The 14,298-nt window shown below is 41.7% G+C and overlaps 1 protein-coding gene across 1 annotated transcript; it reads right to left on the bottom strand.

The window, feature by feature from the left end:
• Positions 1–3,304: 3,304 nt before the first annotated feature.
• On the bottom strand, positions 3,305–14,045 carry LOC139653721 (mitochondrial inner membrane m-AAA protease component AFG3L1-like). The gene is made up of 17 exons (XM_071530664.1): positions 13,921–14,045; positions 12,186–12,276; positions 12,011–12,076; positions 11,771–11,889; positions 11,012–11,161; positions 10,824–10,898; positions 10,548–10,672; positions 10,148–10,421; positions 9,666–9,803; positions 9,241–9,394; positions 9,015–9,122; positions 7,608–7,733; positions 7,341–7,451; positions 6,620–6,735; positions 6,118–6,318; positions 5,113–5,307; positions 3,305–4,534 (listed from the first exon to the last, which is right to left on the bottom strand). The coding sequence occupies exons 1-17, from the start codon at positions 14,032–14,034 to the stop codon at positions 4,307–4,309; spliced, it is 2,391 nt and encodes a 796-aa protein (XP_071386765.1). The 5' UTR covers positions 14,035–14,045; the 3' UTR covers positions 3,305–4,306.
• Between the last annotated feature and the right edge of the window lie 253 nt (positions 14,046–14,298).

The following is a 14,298-nucleotide window of genomic DNA, read 5'->3' as shown; positions in this document are numbered from 1 at the left end:
GTTCATGTGATGATCAGCATTTACTCTACTGACTTGGCAAAGAAACCAATAACATCCCACCTCAACCTCAAAGTTTGCCACCAATTATATACTCTAAAATACCAGTAGCTGAAGGAGACCCATAGTGTTTTGCAGAACTAGCTCTCCTAGTGTCCTACAGTTAGAAATCCCTTCCCAAACCATGTTGGACTCTTTTCTTGCAAGTTTGAAAAAAGCTTGCTGTGCTCTGTGAGATGGGATAGGAGGACCAAATCTAGAAGCCCACATTCTTCATGCATGTAGCCCAAAAGGTCTAGAAAAGGGGAAATAGTAAGATGATTCATGTTTCACATGTACAGTTGTCACTATGGGTAACTGATAGAGACCCAGGAAGACATTTATCTATCCTACACATTTGACCACTGAGTCAACTCTTATTCAACCAGATATGAGCACACTTATACAACTCCACACCATGCCATCATGTTATGAGGTCAAGAGGAGTACATACAGTATGTACCAACACCTGTTATTTGACACCATCACACATATAGAAGTGCAGGGGACACACTGATGCAGGCATGTACAGAGCATAAAATGCTGTGTAATATATTACTGTTGACAGATAGAATGTGGCTATAGAATCCTAGAGAGTGACATCGTCCTTTCAGAGATGTTGGGTCTGATGCAGCAAAATGAAAATTCTGAAAATATAAACACAGACTATTGAGGGATAAAAAACTATTTTTTATTGGTGTGCAGTTGAAGCATTACCACAGTAGCCTCACAACACAAGATGTTTCTTTTGTCTTCACATCTCAATGCACAATCAAGAATGCTCACTGACTTGTAAAAAGAAATATTCATTAAGAAAAATCCAAAACAGTATGTGGTCAAGCAGGCAACAAAATAACACAAAATAGCTCACACCAACACAGGAATATGCCATCATCCTGTTCACTGTTTTTGTAGGGTTAATTTTACGTTATGTCAGCCTGATGGGGTCCTGTGATGTTTTGTTGAAAAATCTGATGGAAAACTGTGATCCTCATACAGCAAGATTTGAGTTGAATGAGCACATTTTACATTGAACAAACCTCTTCACTCAGCGCAGGAACAATTAACTTGCCAGCTCGCTCAAAAACATGGAGTGCCACCAAACCAAACAGATTAATTTCTTCATGGCAACAGTAATAACCCTAACCCTAACCCTTCTAGGAATGTTTCCTATTAAAATGATAATTTGCTCCTAATAAAATGAGGATGCAGGGAAATTCAACGGAACATTTTGTCTCTGTTGCTATGCTGCTTATCCAATGCCCATGTCCCATGTCAAATGAATTACATCAATTTTGGTAACAAAATCTGACAATAATTGTGATTTGATGGGCTAGCCTAGCTTGCTAGGCTCATAATAAAACATTCAAACATAAGCCCTGTCTGACTGGAAGGTTGATTTATTGAACCACAGCAATTTGTTATCAAGGTAATAAGTAAATGCCTTGCAAATGTCTCGTCTCCTCTCTCTCCCTGGCTGTCATATAGTATGTGTGTCTCAAAGTTGGAGGAGGATCACAAGGTATCCAGAGGGAGAGGCAAACATGAAAGAACCAATTAAGCCTGACTCATTTTGAGCGCTTATCCCTTTGTTCATTGGAGAAATAACCACAGTAATTGTCCGGGGGGGCAGTAAGCATCATCCAGGGGAAGTCATTTACTGCATTTCTATACAAATAACTACAAGAAACTCAGTATAACCCTACTGCAGAGTGACTATTCTGATCAACAATTTGTCTATAAGATATTGTTTCAGAGAGAGTTAAAAACAGTGAGACTGTGAGGTACTGTGAGTAGTGTATGATACTCATAATAGTGTGTGAGCACCGAACAGTTAAAAATCTCTTTTAGAGCAAAACTATCATTGAGGCACTATGTGTAATTCCATCTCATTACCTTTCAGCTGATTCTCACCCAGTCCCATTTTTACCCCTAGTAATAAAATAACAAGCAACATAAATGCTTTAGAGACCCAGGGTTCTCCAGATGTACATACAGGATCAAATCTAAAAAGTCCAACTTGGACTCCACTACTAGATTTCTCATTGTATCTCTATACTAGAGATGACAAGACTCTTATCACTATGGGATACCGAGGAGGAGAAAACAACCTACATTCAGTGTGACCCAATAACACTTAATGCATCATATATGTACAGAAAAAAAATGTCTGCACAAAGATTGAGTTCTCATCTATCAGCTGCCTTGGGTGATAAATGAATGGTAACAAGGTTGGAGAGGGTCGAAATTTGTTTGAAGTCTGTGAAGAGAGAAGAGGTATTATTGCTTTTCAGTTGAGATAAAAGTCCCAGGTTTTTTTTTTCCTGTGACTACTAGTGTGTTATCAGAAACAACCAGCATACCACAGAGTAAAACTATCCGATATGCAGGATTTGAGGTTAAAATTTTTTTTGAAAAGATTAAAAACAGTCAAGAGTGCCTTTGAATCTCAGAGATCTGAGAAAGAAGAATCCTAGGTTCCCCGCTCAAGGAACATACATTTTAAAATTATCTTTCTCTCTGACAGCTACTTAACAGGAAAACTAGGGAGAGATATTTTGGCTGTATTTCTGCCAACATTTGGAAAATGGCTGCTGGAGTGGAGTGCACTCTGATAGTCCTCCTATGGATTTATGAGCATCTCTACCAAAGACTATATAGCCTGGGGGAGAATAAACACTTTTTTGCTGCAATTCAGAGAGGCTAGACGAGGGCAGTAAACCTCAGAATGAAATGTAGCTCATATAAAAACATGGTGCCAGTCAACATGTTACTGAAACAGAAAAGTATTTAGCAGACACATTGGCCCTCATTTATCAATCTAACGTAGAAACAGCGCAGATCCGAGCGCAGAAATCATCTTACGACAGGGTTCACGTGTGATTCATGAAACGTTCGTATCTCGCCAATCACAGCGTAAGAATGATCGGGCGTTGATAAATGTGGAGGCTGAAAACAATCGTCATTTAAATATCACGCCCCTAAATATTCTCGGTTTAGAGGCCTCGCCCCCAGAGTTTACGACATGGAGAGGCGTAATACGTCCAAGAAGAGAAACTTCTCCAACCTCGAAATAGAAACTCTAACATCCCAAGTCCAATTGACCCAATTAGTTCTATTTGGCAGCCTGAAAAGTCATCAAAGCAAGTCGGAAAAATGCAGTATGGAAAGAAATCACTGCTGCGGTCAACAGCGATCAACAATCAAACTCCAGCTGAGGTTTGAATATTTAATTTATACATCCGTGATATTTATACCCTATATATATATAATAGTAGCCTAATATAAAGCTTGTATCGCAATTCTTTACATTTAGGTGAAGAAAAAAATGGTCAGACCTCAAACAAGTAGGCTATCTCAAAATGAAAGAGAAATTAATCTTAATTAATCACCAGAAAACTGTTAACACCGTTAATTGCAGGCCTTTACAGGCCTTTACAAAATAGAATATTTTGCCATAGGCTACATATTCTTAAGTGATGAATATGTGGCTGCATATGCTTAGATGCCAGTCAGAATATGGTCTAATAACAATTCTCCGACTCAGCCAGATTTACTCTGCTGCACCGCAAGTCCACGCTGACTCCAAAACTTGCGTACACGAGTTGAGACTTGACGTGAGATTTGATCCTAGCCTCCGCTCACGTCCAAATTGATAAATGCCGAGCTTTGCGTGGAAATGACCGTACGCCCAGTTTTCTGTCGTACGTTCGTTTCATAAATGAGGGCCATTATGTCCCAACACATTCTCAACCTCAGACGGTATATCTCACCTGAAATTAAATATAAATATTACTGTCTTTTTTAAACTTGAGATCAGTAAATGTATTGCCCAACACTACATATTAACACTATGGTATGGTATGTTTACCAGTGTCATCGCATTCAAGGCCTGCCATCAGAGTGTGGGAGAACTGGGCAGATTAAGGCATCTTCAGTGAAAGGTAAGCCATAGAAGTCACCCTTCACAGCAACTTCGCTTCTCAACTTCACATTTCCCTCAAATTAAAATGAGAAGTCAATTTTTGGCATTCCCATTGGAATATAAAAGCTACAAAGAAAAACTGCACATTGCATAATCTAGGTCATTCCAGACCTAAACACTACATCACCATCCCTCCTCCTGCAACTCTCGGTGAGATGAACGAGGGATTCTTTCATAACAGTAAAGCCGGGCCCTGACAGGCGTTAGTCTGGGCCACATGGCCCCGCCCTTCTGAAGTCTTCACGTTAGTCCACGTTAGTATTTGGCTTGGGGCTGTGTGTCCTCCTACAGATAGAGCGCCTGTTTGCGCTGCTGCCTCTGCGGCTGCTCCTCATCCCCTCTGCTCTTGTTCCAGTCTTTCAGCCCTTCAGGCAGAGAGGTGTCCTCCTCCAGCGCTCCCATCCCTTCAACAAACTCCTCATATGACGACTTCTCTTCAAAGGGACGAGGTCCTAGCAGCTCCAGCATGTCAGCTTTGTCTAGAACCTCCTTATCTAGAAGACGCTTTGCCACCTGCAACGCAAGACAGCAGACAAAGTAATGAGCAAGTATGATAAGAACTTTTAGGAAAAACCTGTTTGTTAAAACTAAAACTTAAAGTCTAATGCAGCCCCAGAACATCACTTCTATTTGCAATTTGTTTATTTAATTTTAAAATCTAAAAAGATGATCATATGGCAGTAGTAGGCAGTGTTGATTTCTTTTCTGTGGCTGCTCTATTCCTCACTATGGCAGCTGAAGTATTCTGTTCAACATGCTAGTAGTAGGAGTAAATACAATGTTTTATACAGCGAGAGTACATTAGGGATCAGTAAGTTATCTATTAAAATTTTGTGGGACTCATTGATCTGTATTATTATAAAGGACTAGCTATCTAGCTAGTTAGCTGGTGCTAGTAACAAAGCTGGAAGTTAATTTTCGCTACCTTTCTCGAAATTCCTTCCACTTCAGAAGAGCAGAAGTCACCATGAATGGACTATCAGTTGCCGCAGCATTGGTTACTGTTCTTGTGAGCCGCCTTTGAGAAAGTCACTTTTCATCTTTACTGCCCTTTGTTCTTTCTAATCGCTCTCACTGATAACATTCCTCACCTTCTCCACCAGTTCTTTCTTGTCGGTGACAAGCTGATATGTTCTTTGGTAGGCAGCATCTATGAGCGAGCGGACCTCCTGGTCTATAAGCTGGGCTGTGGGTTCACTGAAGGGCTTCTCAGTTACTATGTCACCCTGCTGCGGGAGGTCGAAGGATACCTGACCCACCGCCTCACTCATTCCAAACTGTACCACCTAAAAGTGAAGGGAAAATGAGGACCATGTGAGGGCTTGAGAGGAAAAAGTACTGGTGTTAAGTCCTAAACCGTTTTTACTAATGAGCCAAATGATTGCCAAACAGTGCTGCTCTGGTTCAATCACAGCATTTGTTATGTGCCTGTATATCTGGGCAAAGTCAAGTCTGGTTGCAACACAATTCTCTGGTAGAATGTGAGGGAGCTGTGTGGGTGAATAAATATGTTAACTTTACATGAAGCATCCCCAAAAGTAGTAATACAGTATGTTCTCGCCAAAACTCAAACTTCACTTGATTACATTTAATATATGGTGAACAATATAATATTTATTCTCCGTTTTTTTTTTGTCCCTCTAGTTTTTAAAGCCATCTCATGCATTTTTACTTGTGTTTAGAGGAATCACAGTGTCACATTGTAAATCAGCCAATTTCTTACCTGGGTGAGTTCCATGTGTATCTGCATGCAGAGAACTCCCCTTCTTGTGCTTTCACATCATCATTAGCTATTTACCAATTATATACGTTCTACATTCGAATTCCCTTTTCCTAGAATGATACACTTCGTTTTTCTTCGGCACCTCAGGTTGTTAAAGCAATATACTCTAATCTTCAAGGTGTTAGCAATTTGTCTGCAAGCAACTACTTCTTTCTAGCGAAATATTAATGAAATGAACAGTGATAGCAACCATCTGCCCTGTGTTTTTCAGCTTGTGGCTAGGATTCTGCAGAAAATCAAACCTGAAAGCCTAAATGTTCAGAATGGAAGAACTGTGTGTACCCAGAGTAATGTCGTAAAGTGAGGTGATTACCTGTGCATAAGCGGACTGTGTGACTTTCCTGAGGTCGTCCTGTGCCCCGGTGGTGACTCGGCAAAAGAACACCTGCTCAGCCACACGACCGCCCAGCATCATGCACATTCTGTCAAACAGCTGCTCCTGGCTGAACAGGTACTGCTCCTTTGGCAGATACTGAGCGTAGCCCAAACCCTTCCCTCTGGGAATGATCGACACCTGGGAGAGCAGACGGTCAGTATAATCATTTGGTGAAATCTTAGGGAAAACTGTATGTGTGCAGAAGGATGCACATTGAACCAAGGAGGGCTTTCAAAAATAACTCAATCATTCCATAACACTTTCTCCCTTTCCACCTTCTCAAAACACTTTGATCCGGCAATATTAAAAAGTGGAGCCTCCAGAAAATATGTGTCTGTAGAGGGTGAAAAAAAGTGATGATGTAAGGGCTGTAGAAGCCTTTTGAAAGTCAAGCAACAGCAAGAGAGAAAAGGGAAGAGGTGGGAGACGGTCTGAGCACCTTCAGTAAGGGGTCTGCATGTTCCAGGAACCAGCCGACCACAGCATGGCCAGCCTCATGGTACGCTACAGTAGTCCTCTCTTGAAGTTGCAGTACCTGGGTCTTCTTCTCCAGACCTGGGGACGAGGAGGATGTGTTACCGAGCAGCATTGTGCACACGTGTGTGTTTTGTAGAAGGAGTAAGGTAGGGGCAGGGTCGAGGGCAGCTGAGTTAGACAGCTAGATATCCCCTTCAGGCATATATATAGGTGAGAAGGGAATGTCTTTAGGCTGGGACACAAGCCCAGGGCCAAGTCACTGAGTAACCTATGAAGTCCACACTGAAGTGAAGCACTGCAGGATAGAATCCATGCTCAAAGTAAAATCTCACTGAGATGTATTATGATAAAAGAGATTGCATTTACAGCCTACAAACAACAAGAGCCTGGTGATATTGAAGGATTAATATAAAATATTGAGGTTTGATTACTTTAATTTACTTAACTTATTTTTCCACACAGCTAAAATTGTGGAAATTTTCCTAACAATAACTGACAATTTGGACTTTTGTCTCACAGAGTTTACAGCAAAAATAACTAATTTCAGACTGCACCAATGCTTTTGTCACTGAATAATATGATTAAGGTGTTTCACCCATATCCAATAGTCATTCTATGGGTATTGTCATAATCCCATTACTGTCAAATTATTTGCAGGCATGGAAATGTGGTTATTAACTCACCTCCAATAACCCTCTCGACTGCCTGCTCAAAGAGCTTGGTGCTGATACTCTGGTTGAGGTGGCGTGCTGCTATCAGAGCCGCCTCATTACACACGTTAGCAATATCAGCTCCTGGGAAGCATAAGGAGAGATCATGACCAGGTTAGACTGTAATATAATGACACATTCCACACAGCAACAGATATGAAAGTCAAATGTGCATGACCACTATAGATTAATTCAGGGACTGCGCTGTGAGCACGCCTGCACAAAATCTCATGTACTCACCAGTAAAACCTGGAGTTAGTGCAGCTAATTTCCTAGCCAAAGCCTCTGCTTCTATGCTGGAGTCCAACTTGAGCGGTCTCAAGTGCACCTTAAAGATGGATGCCCTGCCCTTTATATCTGGTGGGCCTGTAGGAAGGGGAGATGAACAGATCATGAATTTTATATCCCATGCTTTTAAACTAATTTTCAAGACTACTGCATTTCAAGGCAGAAGAAAAAAAACAGAGGAGAAGACATGAAGGCTTCAGCAGAGATCACAAAAACAAGGCATAAGCAAAATCAGATTTCAACTGTTGAATAAACTAGTCAAGGCTAAAAGGAAAGGGGGCAGAAAAAAACTCAACACCACAAAGAGGAGCTGTGTGTCCTGTCCCTCCTGTCCTGCCTCCAGTTATATAATCCTTCTGTTTTTAGAGAGCCAACTCTCTTCATTTTGCTCCATTTTTCTCTGTCAGAGAGAACACTGTCCTGCCCATTGTACAGCACTGCTGGAGCAAAGTGAATTAGATCTCGTTGGGCAGAAACAGATCAACCATTTTAACCACAAAGATAAAAGCACACACTACAAAACACACACACTCCTAATGACATAACAAGTGAACAGGTGCAAAAAGACCAGTGGTAAATCTAATAGACTACGCAAGTGTTTAAAAAAGTACCCAATGTGGGCTTTGATAAGGTCAAGCTTAACATCCGGTCTGCAAGATACAAAGAACAGTTACAAAGTTAAATCTGGGTCTGTATGTGTATTTTAGTCCCATTTATTTTCATGTGTAATATTGGACTGATGTGCAGTAGTAGACTACTGAGGTGGCACAGTAACAAATTCAGGCATGGACATGGGAGTATAATTCAAGAGACTGGCAGAATAGGAGCGGAAAGAATTAAACTCAAGGTTTGCTTCTGAGGCTGGAAGAAAGTGACTAAAGGACCTCAACACACACCACAGAAATAAGATGTGCTTGATAGGGGGCATGTAGGGACCTCACATTTCTTGAAAAGTCAGTCATGTCATTTGGATGAAGTCCTGTGGCAAGATGCAAATCAAAATCTACAGGAGATCACTCTTCAGTGAAGTAGTCACACATAAGTACTGAAAGGCAGAGTCAAGAGGGCAGTTGGTCAAGGAAACCAACAATGGAGACAATGAGTAGACAACATAGAGCGAAACAGCCAAAGGAATTTAAATTTATCAAAACTGATTTGGAAAAGTTAATAAACAGACTAAAAGGAATAGTTAAAAATAGACTAGAGAAACTTGATATTGTTGACGACGATGGGGCAGAGAAGAAAAAAGATGAATGGCATTATTGGAAGTAAAGCAATCCAGGTGAGAGTAAAAAATTGAGGAGGCAGCTGAAAAGCAATAGAGGAAGACCACAGTAAAGAAACAGCACTAAACTTTACCTATGTATATATGTCGGTCAAAGCGTCCGGGCCTCATCAGAGCTGGGTCCAGGATATCAGGTCGATTGGTGCCAGCCAAAATCACCACATTGGTGCTGGTGTTGAACCCTGCAATGAAAAACATCGGCAGGTTGGCTGCTGTGATCTCAGGGGAAATATTACACAGGGACTGGGAGAAAAGTCCATATACACCGAGTGTCAACGGGAGATTCAGATCATCGCCTACCATCCATTTCCACCAGCAGCTGGTTGAGCGTGTTTTCCTGCTCGCTCTGGTCACCAAAGTTCCCTCTGCCTCTCTTCCTGCCCACAGCGTCTATCTCGTCAATGAAGAGGATGCAGGGGGCGTTCTTTCGAGCCATGGCAAACGTATCCCTTATCTTACATAGGACACAGCAAAGAGAAATCAATTGAGCACCTCTGTGATTGATAAATCTTTACTTTATCAATCAGTAATTCACCACAGAAGTCAGCACATGCTCCCCTACAGATCCTTGTGCTAATATTTACACGTTGACAGCAAAACAGGGGAATAATATATCTATGCGTCTTTGGCATAGACATCAAGAGAAAGCTGTACATGCTCTATCATTCCCCCAGATCAGCTATCCCGGCTGCTTGATAGATTCCCGCATCCAGCCCAGTACTCACCCGTGCTGGGCCAACGCCAACGAACATTTCCTGGAACTCTGAGCCGTTGACAGTGATGAACGGGACATTAGCCTCTCCTGCAGTGGCCTTAGCCAGCAAAGTCTTGCCTGTTCCAGGTGGGCCTGATAAGACTGCACCCTGAAAACAGCAAGGCCATGCATTACCTTAAAGGAGCTCTTCCTTTTTGGTTGGCCACACCCTTTTTTTAATCTGCTGCACCCTGACACAATGCTACATTAGTCTAGAGGGGTGTCTAGTATTCATTCACGTTGGAAAAGTGAGTATCTAAACAATTGCAAAACATTCCGGCCCACAGTCTGTTTTGGAGCAACACCTTCCCACTCACTGGAATTTCAAAACACACCCAACCCCCACCCACCCCTCTACCTCTATTTTGCTCTTGTGAAGCACTTTGTGACTTTGCTCTGTGAAAGGTGCTATATAAATAAACTTCAGTACTACCCCCTGATCTTTTAACACACCTTAGGGATCTTGGCTCCCAGGTCCTGGTACTGGTGAGGGTTCTTCAAGAAGTTGACAAACTCCAAGATCTCTAGTTTGGCTTCCTCACAGCCTGCAACATCCTTGAAACGCATGTCGACGTTGCCTTTTATTATCTTGGCTTTGGACTCACTCATGCTGAAGGGGTTTCTCCGCACACTGCCTCCACGGCCTCCTGGCATTGGTCCTCGCCGCAGGGCAAAATCCAGAAAGCCAACCAACAGCAGGGTTGGGAGAATACTGAATAGGATTGTCCTATAAAGACAGAGAGAAGTTAAATTATGCCAACATCAGCATTGGCAATATTCCAGTCACTTCAACATGAAAGTTCTGGTGACTCTCCATGCCTTTCCCTGTAGGCCTTAAGCCTTCCTAACTCACCCATCACTTTCACTGCTGTAGACCACAGGTACTCTCCTTGTGGGGTCCAGACCCATCTCCTGCTGAGCCATCTCCAGGTTACGCTCAAATGTGTTCACGCTACCAATGTTGAACCATAAGTAGCTCTGAAATATACAGACAACAGATAGAATATAGAATATGCTATTCTAGATGCTAACAGGTTTCCTTTTTAAAAGCCTCCATGATCTAGTGTCAGGCTGTGTCTGATCCAGCCATACCAGCAAAAAGACACAACAGCGTTTTCTTGCTACTAACCACTTCTGATGTTTTCACTCCATGGGCAGGAATTACTTTGACAAATTGTTTGTTGACAACCTCCAGGTGATCCACCTGTGTAGAGAGCACAACATGCATATTAAGTAATATGGTTTCAAACACAGGAGGAACACATAGGAGAAACTCAGATAAAGGAGATACCAATACTAAAACTGTCTGTCTCTCACCAAGCCTCTGCCCAAGTAGTGATGTACAAAGTCCCTCCAGGAGATCTCCATCCCCGTCTCTCGGAAGTAGAAGTAGAGAAAAGCTGAGGCCATGCCTGCTGCAGCGAATCCGAAATTGCGCAGTGTCTTTTCATCCCAAGGAAAATCATCCTGTTAGGTACAGAACGGGCATCAGAGAGGGGAGACGGACTGGACCAGTTGATCACAGAAAGGACCGTGTCAGCATTCCAGTGAAAAAGAAGCCACTCCACTTGCCCTCTGGCTGCTGCATGCCTGCCTCATACCAACTGTGAGCACCCTGTTAACAGCATGATTAACGGAGGACTTTTGTCCAGTTACAGTTATATAAATATCCACCGACAATATTGCTTTCCCATTTATAAACTACGTAACAAGTTGTCAAATAGGCATGTATCAATGTTTATACTGTCTTCATTAAAGCACAGAGGAATGGAAAGGTGAAACTCAATATTGATAACCTTATGCACATAAATCCATCATATAGGAATGAGTGTTGGAAACTTTGGTATCCAAGAGGTTAAATAGCCTATTGCATGCATCTATGTGACACTGTTGCCAAATTATGAAGAATGCAACTTTAACGTAAACTGGAACTAAAACCAATCAGATCATTTTCAGATTTTACTCAAAACTACAAAAAGGGGATATTTCATCTATAGTCACTTTTATCTAACTAGATCAACAAGCCAGAAAGGTGACATTTATTAATATAAAAAAAGAATTGCTGCTGATATGCACCTGAAAACGTGTCCACCAGTCTGATTCCTGTTTTTTTCCTCCTTGCCTTCTTCTGTCCTCTTCATCATTTGCGTCTCGTCCTCCATTTCCCTGAGACTCTTGCTCTTTGGTGTTTTCATCTAAACAGTAACAACACAGCAGAAGTTCAACCATGTGCTGCATCAGAGGAACTAAGAAAAATAGACAGGATGTACAAATGCTGCTTCTGATGATGATGATGATGATGATGATGATTCACACCTTCGTCTTCAGCTGATTTGTTGACACTGGGGTTCTCCTCACTCTTTGGGAAAAACTTTTCAAACCCTAAGGCAATTCAAAATGCAAATGCAACATCGGAAATAAGATTTAGTTCAATGTGTAGGCTACACATTCAATTACATTATACAGTATAAACATGCGAAAGGTACATTACCTCTTGGTGGTTTGTTTGAGCTAAGCAACCGAGCAAGTGTGAAACTGTGTTGATTTAATCCTGTAGATTTCCTTTGGATTAGTGAAGTGTTCTGAAATAAAGAGATGATGAATAAATGAACTATAAATAGACCTGTAGTGAAGCAATAATGACAGAGAGACATTAGGTCATCGTGCAATATTGTAGTGGATGTTAAGTCCAATGTGAAATGGTGGGCAGGCAATACAAATGATTCTACATGATAATCCACAGCCACAAGGTGCCTGTTGCTTCTATATATTAAGTGATACAAACTACCTTTCATGTTAATATGAGAAATATCCTGACACAGGTTTTTATACAAACAACTCCAAAAACAATATTCACTGGAATCCCAGTACAGCTTGTTTTTATTATTCTGGTCAGTTGGCCCAGTTCCAAGAAATCCTTATTATATTGTTTCCAAAAACCCACATATACTAGACATATACCAGACATATTGGACAGACAGTTGCTAGGAAACATAAAAATGGTATTACATTTCTAGGACGTGTGCATGTCAAAGGTATAGCCTAATTGCTATTTTTTTTTTTTTTTTGCATAATTTGTTTTTTGCATTTTACAAAGGTTTAAACAGAGTATTATATTCAGAGTGAAAAGAGAATCATAGAATTGTATGTGAACTTGTGAAGGTATACAAAGATCAAATAAACGAGACAAATGGGCAAAAGTAGCCTATATTGTTTCATTTGATTTCATTTCATATCATGATTCATGTCACACCTACTTTTAAGTTGTAGTTATGTGTACGTGCTGTTCAGTTAGGGATGGTAAGTCCAGCTCTCAAAAAAACATCTCCCTCCCATCTCAATATGTGAAAATACACAGCCTGTCTGGTTTTAGATCTACCACTGAGGTGCAAAGTAGCCTAGAAAGTAGTCGACTGAACGTGATGAGCGGCACGTCCCAACACATCTTGACTGGAGGGTTGGATGGCGGCCCGGTTCAACCGGGTCAGCGAACCTCAGCTCCCTCTTATAAAAGTGCACTCCGTGGCTCATGTGCGCAGGATCATGGACAATCCAATCAATCACATCGCTAACATGCCAGTCAATAACCCAACTTACAAGCCATACAAGCAGGTTTATGTTTACATTTACATTCAATGGACGTAGCCTACGGCTCGTGGAGCACATTGTCCACAACCTGTAGCCTATTTTTGCGTCGCACATTTTGAAAAGCAAATGCAATAAACTGTGACTTAATTTAACAACAAACACGCCTGCCTCACAAACAATAAGTTTATGTAACAGCATATAGGCTATAACGTTACCTAAACGTAAAGATCTGCAACGTGCTTCCTAACCACCGAACTAACAGACACGCCCCCTCCAAATAAACATTATGAAACTGACGGAAACTGGCTTAAACTGATCTCAACAACCAGACAACATGACAGAAAGGGGTCAGCTACCATGCATATGATATCTAAACAATGCAATTTGATCAGATGGTGTCGGCGTCTGCTGCATGCATTGCAGAACATTGTGTTCTTTCCTTATAGGCTGTAGCCTTCTTTCCCCTATAGATGCATCAAATCCCCAAACAGTGCGACATGGGTCTAAAACCTGCAAAGCATTACGAGTCCATGCGTCTGGAAATAGCAGTTGCAAATGAAAAAAGCTTGCATTCATCAATTTTGAGAAGACCATGGCAAGTTTACGTAAATAGAAAAACATAAACAATGGCACCCTACCGACGCTATAGCACCAGTGTTGCGGAAAGTTGTGGATATGGAGGAGAAGTCTCTGCCCCAAGCCCGGACCCGGCTCCGAAAGGGCCCGACACTCACTCCCAGCAGCCCCATCATGCAGCTACTGCCCCTTTGCTGCTGAGGGCTGGATCATATAGACCAAGTCCTAAAAGCATCAGCGGTTACCATGCAGCTGCTAGACCCCGGAACCCTGCTACCCCCACCCCCCCCAACTCTCGATCATCTCGCGAGACTTGCGTTATGGACGAGCAGTGCGAGATCGACTGACTGATAAGACTGATCAGCTTTGATTTGTCGCTTTTGATTTGATTTGTCCTTTCAAAGGGCCAGCTGTTGTCAGATAAAACCTGATTTCATTCT

Source organism: Centroberyx affinis, unplaced genomic scaffold (assembly GCF_046629955.1).
Source record: "Centroberyx affinis isolate AG114_WGS23_722 - 3 ecotype Tasmania unplaced genomic scaffold, CSIRO-AGI_Caff_v1 ptg001952l_1, whole genome shotgun sequence".
Lineage (NCBI taxonomy): Eukaryota > Metazoa > Chordata > Actinopteri > Beryciformes > Berycidae > Centroberyx > Centroberyx affinis.
Note: the sequence above shows the minus strand (reverse complement) of the source record. Positions and strands in the feature narration are given on the sequence as shown.